At 41.5% G+C, this 10,063-nt stretch overlaps 1 protein-coding gene across 1 annotated transcript in view; it reads right to left on the reverse strand.

Annotated features, from left to right (window-relative positions):
- Positions 1 to 10,063, reverse strand: part of ALDH1A1 (aldehyde dehydrogenase 1 family member A1) — a 49,398-nt gene that overhangs the window by 36,736 nt on the left and 2,599 nt on the right. The window contains exon 2 of the mRNA XM_073543740.1: positions 1,298 to 1,402. Within this exon, the coding sequence (XP_073399841.1) occupies positions 1,298 to 1,402 (105 nt within the window). The remainder of the gene's footprint in view (positions 1 to 1,297; positions 1,403 to 10,063) is intronic.

Genomic DNA, 10,063 nt, shown 5'->3' on the forward strand with positions numbered 1-10,063 from the left:
AATATTACCCTGGATGGAGGAAAGGAAGATTTACTATTGGACTAATATATCTAACGATACCTGTGGTCTGCTGGGGCAAGTGACACAGTCAGCGACTTTGTGATCGGTCACAACTCTTAACGGTATGAGAGTCTTGAGAACACCGATTCCTGTTAACAATGTAGCAGACAAGGCAGCCCACAACCATACAGGCCTTTCTGGCATTTGCCAGAATTGCCAGATGGCCAATCCGGCCATGTCATTAGGTAACATTTCATCCCTGCAGCAAAAGTTTATCTGGCTGGGGATTTTCTCTATAAAATTACCTTTTTGCAGTGGGTGTTGGGAGTAGACCCCTATGGATCAACTGATCCAATCTACAAGCATGCTTTTTCATGAGAAAGATGCCAACTAGGCTAATAAGTCAAAGTCCAATATGACCAAGAAGACAAAAGGGTGTATTTTACAATTGTAACTAGTAGTTTAAAGGGGTATTCCAGGACTAAAAATGTAAGGGCTTAGACATCAATGACAGATTAATAAGAATCTTAGCACCCCTATCAATCACCTAAATGGCAATTTTGTTTAGTATTCGAAAAACTCATTAAGCAATACTGAACACCATCCTATCCAAAGAATAGATTGAAACAGCTTGCATTGCATCAACAACACGCTAAGGCTTGTATTAGAGAAACTGGTGAAAGTTTGTAATCAAAAACTATTTACCTTTGACCACTATTGTGCAGTTAATCCTCAGATATGCTCTGTAAATTGGCGTTCAAAGGTGAACAGACCTTGTACTGATGCCAAGCAGTAGGCTGTATTTTTGACTAGGTATAGTCTGGAGTTATAAAATGTAGACTAATTTCTTCTACATTATATAACTATAATTATTATTATATTATACTAATTATACTCTTTGTTATGAAGATAGATAATTTCTCTATGACATTTTCCGACCTGTGGTTCTGTTGCTGGCAAAACTGTAGGTTGTCAGTGCATCCTTGGAGCAGATCAACCAGTTGGAAACCACCCCTTTAGATGTTATGCACAACTGGAAGTACAGACTAAAAAGCTCAAAAAACTGAAAAAATAGTTCCTTTATTTGAACTTTGTATCTGTTTTGATAAATATAAAGATTTGGTCAGCCTGTGCCCCCTGCAAGTGAAGCTACAGAAGCAGAAGATTAAATTTTACTTATTTTACCAAAATTATGGCAGGTCATCTACGTAAAAATAACATAATGCACAAATTCAACGCGAATTGCACTTTAACTTTAAAGGTAATTGCAAAAAAGTAGAATCTACATTTTTCTTACCTTATCCCCTTCTTCTATCTCGCATATCTTTTCTCCTGTGGCTGGATTGAAGACAGGGAATTTCTTACCACTGACTGAATTGTGCCATTCATTGTTAATAAAGATCTGTGTGGAAGAAAGCCATCACATATATTACACAGTGGTACCACATTAGCACTGTAATTTTCTGTAATATATCCCTACTAAGAGATACAAGACAATATATGTCTTACTATAATTACGTATAAGCCAGCATATACCTTATAATTTCGATGAACAGAAACTTTTTCTCTATCATTGGCTGCATTTCTGAGCATGTTTCATTCTATAGTAAAATGCCTGGCCCGAGTCATTTCTTGTATGTTACATGTGTTCAATTAGAAATTAATACATGAATAAATACATATCTTTAGTCATATTTTCTGAAAATTGATCTGATTAGAGATTTGTTGTGTACGAAACAACCAAACAGTATTGTCCCTTCATGACAAGGCATCTATCTACCACTGGTGGTGCCCATACACTTATCTTTCCCAACTTCCCCGATAGCAATCAAATTCAGTTTAGCAGACATTTATACCTCCTACACTCCCTGAACATGTGCACATTTGGTCTGGCCAAGGATGCATGTGTTCTTAATGGGGAGAATTGCCACCAGACACCTCTAGTGAGGGGTAATCTCCCAATTGCAGGGTGATATGGTTATGTGGTGCCAGTGAAATTGCCCGATTCTTCCAGGTTGTTTTTCAGGAGCGGACATATCATTGAGGGACAATTTTCATCTCCAAAGCAGGTGGAGTTGTGCATTATGAGGAGCTATTGGACTGCAAAGTGTTGATAAACTGTTCCTCCTTCTGTCGCTCTCCATCAGTGATTTTTTCTAATATATGCAGAAGTGTTTATATTCCATCTTTATAAGCTCAAATAGTCATGGCTTCAAGGAGGTAAGAAAAAATAGCAGTCATCCACCTTTGGGTTCATGGATGCGGCTTCATTATAACGTCAGACCCATGCTGTCAAATATAGGATCAGATTTTGTCACACGAGATCAAGGAAAGTGTTTTTCGAAGTATGCTTCACATCATTGACTTCTGCACAGGGACCTAGTACAACCACAAGCAAGGAGCCCATGTGCATGGCCAGATTAACATAAGAATGTTAAGAAACAGAAGAGCAAAGATCTTTTTGTTTTTAAAAATATTTAATTGAAATATTAATTGTGAAATGTTGATATCTTTAATCTGAACATAAATACCTGCTAAGTCTATGTTATTAGAGGATAATTCTGTGTGATTTAATTCCTTGACAGTGGAAATTGAATCAGACAGGGTGCTAAATTCTCAAACAATTAATGTGAACTTTATTTTTTTCTTCAGTGATTATTGAAAAAAATACCAAAACCCTTCTTGGCTGTGAAACTGAAGGAGTCTTGCCAAAAGTCACATATTACCCTCAGATGTGAGTAGGCCGGGTTTTCTTTGCCTCATTATGCGGCCTCCATGCTGTGATCATCTGTATATGGTCACATATTGACTCTTCCATGCATGGCAAGTTACTTATTCATTTCAAAGGAAATTATTTGAAAAACCACAGGAAGCGTTGCCTTGATTAGTGAGAAATGCCGGGTCACAGACTTAAGTTACATTTCTTTTTATTATTTTCAGTGCATTCAGAAACAATGTGTATGGCACAGTGAAGTGAGTTGTACAGTCGTTTTGACTGGATATCAAACACACACTGTGCTCATTTCATTCCACACTCAGCTACTGGACCTCTAAAGTGACCTGCTTGGGCCGTGTAGATGAAGGGCCGTCGCTTTGTCTTACACAGAGGCATCGTTGTTTGTTAGTACCGGCGGCGGGTGAAGGACAGTATTGTCTAGACTGACCCATCATCCCTGGTCTACTGATTTCTAATATTATGTATATCTGACAATACGTTGCACCACAATCTAGGTCCTGTATCCAATCCTCAGCAATGACCCACTATACTAAACACTGGCGAGCACAGAAGAGCGCCCTTGTGCAAAAACAGTAGATGGGCCCTTTGCCGTCCAATTGCTCATCGTAATGCACAATGCCACCTGCTTTGGAAGTGGAAATGGGCCCCTTTACCTCTTACGCCCTGTGTGGCTGCACAGGTTGCTCCAATGGTATGTCAGCATCTGATACCAGAATAGTACTGGAAATGTAGCTATAGCCAACGTTACATTGTATTGATGAATATTTTTCTGTCCATCAGATCATCTCAAAGCTCCTTCATAATGGGCAGGTATTGGAAGTGCTGCAGATGATATGACTATTAAGTCAATGAAAGAATTTTCTTTTCTTAATTTATAAGTAGCAATCACATAATGTACATGGGCATTATTTATTAAGCATAGATTTTTAAAAAGCATTGTTTATATGAAAAAATTGATAAAAAATGTGGCATCTTGTGGAGCCCTGGGTGAATCCATTTTCTAGAACATGGTGCAACTCACATTCCCCATAAAGACTGTTAACACCTTGCAATTTATCAGAAATTGTGAACTATGAGAGTCACTAACATCCCTAACATGCAAAGTCGTAAATGATAGGAAGCATTTCATCTTTCTTTCAAAAGTGTCATCCTTTGAATAGTGCAATATTGCTATTTGTAAAACGACTTCATTTTTACGAGCCATGGGGCTGTCAGGAGACAACTTAAATTTTCAATTTAAAGTAATTAATTTTAGCTTTGGATGGCAATCCAGCCAGGCAGGGGTAACTACTGCACCCTGTAAACATCAGCAACATGGTGGGGAGTAATCATGGCAAATTGTTTTTTTTTTAAGCGAGTCTGTAAGCGTAAAATTACTGTTCACATCAAGCCCTAATACAAATTGTACATTTAGTATCCAAATCCATTGCTGTGCCGGCCATAAATTGTTCTGTATTAAAATATGATAAGGCGATGCTTGGAGCACCCTAGGAGTGGCTCAGAAGTTCAGTGCATCTTCCCATCGACATGTTTTCCACCTATCTTGACCGTGGCTTATGTAATGGTCCATTTATACAAACTATGGGCAACTAAAGTCCTGCAATGCCTCCACATGTGGAAAGAGACATAGCAAATCAGAAAAACTATACAACAATGTATAAATATATGCAGGGACAGTACAAAGACCTTTCTAATGATCTTTTTACTCTTAGACCTGTGACGGGGACAAGGGGGCATCCTCTACGTCTGGAGGAAAGAAGGTTTAAGCATACTCACAGACGCGGATTCTTTACTGTAAGAGCAGTGAGACTATGGAACTCTCTGCCATATGATGTTGTAATGAGTGATTCCCTACTAAAATTTAAGAAGGGACTGGATGCCTTTCTTGAAAAGTATAATATTACAGGGTATATACACTAGTTTCCTTAGTGTGAATATTAAGAGGATTATGTAATGTTATAAGGTGTTATACCTAGTTTGAACAGTCCTTTTTTCGTTTACAGACTCCCTTAAAGGAGAGGGGCACAGAATGTCTGCACTAGCCTCTCTACACATTATATTCTGGAAGTCAATAGGAGCTATGTTTTGTGAAGCAATTATTCAGATGCTATGAAAGTTTATATATATATACTAGATGGAGGCCCGATGCGTTCGCATCTGGAGGGCACAGAGATTTACTCACCTTCCGGCGGCCCCCGATCTCCTCTCCACGCTCCTGGCATCTTCCGGTCCCAGTAATGCTTAGCGCGAAGGACCGGAGATGACGTCACTCTCGTGAGAGAGCGACGTCATCAGCGGTCTTTCGCGCAAAGCATTACTGGGACCGGAAGATGCCGGGAGCGCGGAGAGGAGATTAGGGGCAATCGGAAGGTGAGTATATCTCTGTGCCCTCCCGATGCGATAGCATCAGGCCTCCATCTAGTCTACTATATAATCATCTAATTCTGTCTCTCTGTCTCTCTGTTTGTAATGGAAATCTCGCATCGCTGATTGGTTGCGGCCAGCCAGGCGAGACCAATCAGCAACGCGGGATTTCCATTGCAGACAGACATACAGAATTAGATGATTATATAGTAGATATATAAAAAATTATATATCTCTCTCTATATATATATATAAAGCTGAGTGTATGTGTGTGTATGTATGTATCAAGCCACGCCCACTCCACATAGCCCAGCCCACTAGCGGTTGAAGAGCGGGATTGCAGAGGGAACGTGCGGGGCTGTGGAGGGAAAGCGGGAAACGGATGGAGAGCGAAGTTGCAGAGGGATAGAACGGGACCACACATAGACAGCAGGGCTGCAGAGGCAGAGAGCGGGTCAGTGGGTGGAGACTGGGGCTACGGAAGGAGAGAGAGTGATGGCGGGTGGAGAGTGGGGCTGTTAAGGGAGAGAGCAGGATGCGGGTGGAGAGCTGGGCTGCTGAGGGAGAGAGCGAGACGGCCAGTGGAGAATGGGACAGCAAGTGGAGAGCAAGGCTGCGGAAGGAGAGAGTGGGATGGCCAGTGGAGACAGAGGCTGCTGAGGGAGAGAGCAAGGCTGTCGAGACAGAATGCGGGATGCCGATTGGGGACTGGGGCTGTGGAAGGAGAGAGCGTGACGGTGGATGGAAAGCTGGGCTCCAGAAGGAGACAGCAGGGCTGCGGAGCGAAAGTGGGGCTGCAGAGGGAGAGAGCGGGGCTGCTGAGGGAGAATGCGGGACGGGGGGTGAAGAGCTGGGCTTCAGACGGAGAGAGCGAAACGGCAGTTAGTGACTATGCCCGGGCAATGCCACTCAAATCAATGATTCAGGGAAAAGTTGAAATTACATTAGAGCTCAAACGTTTAAGTCTATCCATATTCATTCCATATTTTGAAGGCTCAAATTCAGAACTAATGTCAGCCAATGTAACTGTTTATGTTAGAAATTTACGGCCATATTGACTAAATCTATCAATCTGTGAAGACTCAATATATATTCCTTCTTATAGTCCATTACATTGCTAGAGAGTGAAGGGAACTTTTAGGATGAATTCAGAGCTACAGATCTGGAGGTCACCGGATATTGTATGCCGAAGGCGGCCACACCTAGCTTCTGTAAATGAACACCTTTGTCCTGCACAGTTCACCAGTGCTGTCAATTGAATCTTTGACAATGATTCTTCTACTGCACAGTTCAGAGGTTCAGATCAAACAGAATCCTAAAGGGCCATTAACTTTGTAAATGAAAAATGCCAAAGAATTCTCTTGGTGGACACGTCAATATTATTCTTCTACGATATAAAAATATGACCTCACATTAAGAGACAATTTCAACAATATGTATTAATAGGATTTAGCAAGCAATGGACAAAATACTTTCATTTCTCATCTGCATTACTAGAGCTATTTTCATGATTTTGGAACGTTTTGTTAAAATCCATTGAAAAAGCTGCAAAAACCTTCATTTACACGTATGAAACGAAATTTCAGACAAAATTCCTGCAACAAATCTCCCACAAGAAAATATATTCTAAATGTCATAACTGTAGTGATTACTACTAATGTCTGGCGAAAGTTTTGAAGTACAAATGCTAAATATTCTGCCCAAAGGAGCAGATTATCATCAACCAGAAACAGCCGTTTTTAGTAACATAGACAATGCTAACAATATAATCCTTCAGAGACTCATTTTGACCTGAGGGGGATCCTGGCATTTGTGACAAGCAATGTGCGCAATGTAAGGCATCAAACTGGTCTGGTGTACAAATAGCAATGTTTTCATTATTACGTTGCGCTAATACTTTTTCTTTTTACACTACTCTAATATGTAATGTATTAGACCATGATTTGATAGTGATTTGGCAAACAACCATACTTGCCAACTTTTGAGAAGGGAAATCAGGGAGATTCTGAGCAGGGTAAGATAAAGCACGACACGCACATTTTTTTCCTTGTGAGCCCTCTAATTATGTAGAACATGCTCCCAATGTATAGCATATACAGTAAATCACAATTAGTTTAGCACATTCAATTCTTGGTAAAATTGACACATGTAAAAAATGTAAAGTTGGACATGCCCAGCTACCAGTGATTGCATCCTATACCCCTCCACTTTCCCAGACTACTCTTCATGATCCCCTCCTCTCCTACAGAACTCTCCATATGGCCCTCTCCTCTCTTCCAGACTGCTCTTCATACCCTCTCTTCCATCACAGACTGCTTCCCATGGCTCTCTCCTTTCTCGCAGACTTTTCTGCATACTCCTTCCTCTCCCACAGAATTCTCATCATGTCCATTCTCTTCCAAAGGTCTCAAATTCATACTCCATACTCTATCACTGCTCTCTCTCATTCTGCTCTTCATACTCATCTCCCACAAACTGCTCTTCATGGTCTTCTTCTTTCTCATAGACTACTCTGCATACCCTCTCCTCTCCCGTAGACATAGCCTCAAGTCGATTCTGTTCTCAAAGTCTATGACTCATGACCACCCTTTCCCACAAACTGCTCCCCATGACCCTCTCCTCTCTCACAGACTGCTGGTCATACCCCCTCTTCTCTCCCAGACTGCTTCCCATGTCCATTCTGTTCTCATCATCTCTAATTCATACCCTCTCCCCCAAACTGCTCCTCATGTCCCCACCCCTCATTACATACTGCTCCTCATGCTTCTTCTTGCACTTTCCTCTCCCAAGGATTGCGCCTCATGTCCCCCACTTCCTTATAGACTGCTCCTCATGCTTCTTCTTTTTGCACTGACTGCTTCTTATGTCTTCCATTCTTTTTGGACTGCTCCTCTTGCTTCTTCCTCTTGCACAGACTGCTCCTCATGTCCCCCCTTTCTTTACAGACTGCTCCTCTTGCTTCTTCCTCTTTTTTAGACTGCTCCTCATCCTCCCTTCTTAACAAACTGCTCCTCGTGCTTCTTCTTCTTGAACGGACTGCTCTTCATGTCCTACCTGCTTTATTGACTACTACTCCAAATTCTTCCACCGACTGCTCCTCATTTTTCCCTCTACTTTACTGACTACTCCTCCGGCTTCTTCTTGCACTTTCCTCTCCCAAGGATTGCGCCTCATGTCCCCCACTTCCTTATAGACTGCTCCTCATGCTTCTTCTTTTTGCACTGACTGCTTCTTATGTCTTCCATTCTTTTTGGACTGCTCCTCTTGCTTCTTCCTCTTGCACAGACTGCTCCTCATGTCCCCCCTTTCTTTACAGACTGCTCCTCTTGCTTCTTCCTCTTTTTTAGACTGCTCCTCATCCTCCCTTCTTAACAAACTGCTCCTCGTGCTTCTTCTTCTTGAACGGACTGCTCTTCATGTCCTACCTGCTTTATTGACTACTACTCCAAATTCTTCCACCGACTGCTCCTCATTTTTCCCTCTACTTTACTGACTACTCCTCCGGCTTCTTCTTGCACAGGTTGCTGCTCCTGTCCCTTTCCTTTCTCACATACTGTTTCCCCTGTTTTCCTGAGTACCCCTCAATACTTTGTCCTCTTTTTAGTGTACATCAGTTCACCTACTGGTACTAGTACATGGTTGTGAAATTCTGGGCAAATTCACAGCAGCACCCACTAAATATCTGCATGAAACACAAGACGACGATTTTGTTGCAGGCTTTGAAGTGAAGTTCTGCAGAGATGCAGTAAAATCAGCAGTGGAAAATATGAAGTGGAAAATTTTGATTTATACAGGTACCTCTAGTGGTTCTGTTGTGGTATTGCCCTGATTAGGCCTGTTTCACATTTCTGTTTGTTGCCATGTCAAAATCCGCCATTTTGAAAAAAAAAGGATCCGCGGCGGATTGCATTAGCGGCGGATTTTGACGGATGGTCATCCGTTGGATCCGTTTTTTGAAGGATCCGCCAAAATTTTGGCGTCCGCTGACTTCAGTGGACGGAAAATGAAACATTTTTTGTCTGCGTCAAAATAGCGGATAGCAACAGATCCGCCATTTGTTATAATGGTCGCCTATGGACGGCGGATCCGTTGCCAATCGATTTTGATGGAATCCGGCAAAGAATCCACTTTTTGACACTGAGCATGCCCGGAAGAATTTCCTTGCCAGAAATTTAACCCCAAATTCCGTTCAGGGGCAGAAAAATTCTCTCTCTCTCTCTTTTTCCCCAGACTCATTTTCCTTTAAATTTCAGTCACTCACTACTAAAGCGGATCCGTCAAAAAACGGATCCGGTGGCATCCGTTTGTGCCACAATGGAAACGGATTCGTTTTTTAACAACTTGGCAGGTTTTGACTAACGTCAGATAACTGAAATGTGAAACAGGCCTTATCAGAAAGAAGACATAAAGAGGTGTAGATTTGTTAAACTGTCGCAACAACAGATTCACAAATCAGTTGCAAAACTGTTGTATCATTAACCCAAGGCTAACTCAGATGTCCATTTTTCACGTATTCTGTGTTTTTTCACGGCTAGAACTGCTAACCAGAATAGTCTATGGTTCTGTCTGTGTGCGTCCGATGATAACATTGTAAAAGGCAGGAAAAGCTTTTCAATTTTTTTTTGGTATAGGAAATCACTAATGATAATAGCACACACAATGAACAAACACTGACACAATCTGATCCAAAACACTCAGGAAAATCAGTCAGTTTTTTACAACATACGAGAACCACAATAAAACCCCGGCCATCCGAAGAAGGCCCCCAAGTGCTATGATACTATCACTCCTTAAGACGTTTTGTTCTGGTGAGTAGTTGTACTAAGGACAAGCTGTCAGCTTTGGGATCTAAGCATAATGTTTCCATTCACCGGCAGCAAGCAGGACTAGATATAGTATGCTTGTAAGCTGCAGAACTTTTCATTTCACAATGATTAAAAGTAGAAAATCCCTTTTGTTTAG

The sequence above is a fragment of the Dendrobates tinctorius genome, unplaced genomic scaffold (genome assembly GCF_039654945.1).
Source record: "Dendrobates tinctorius isolate UK_male_01 unplaced genomic scaffold, ASM3965494v1 ptg000134l, whole genome shotgun sequence".
NCBI classification, from domain to species: domain Eukaryota; kingdom Metazoa; phylum Chordata; class Amphibia; order Anura; family Dendrobatidae; genus Dendrobates; species Dendrobates tinctorius.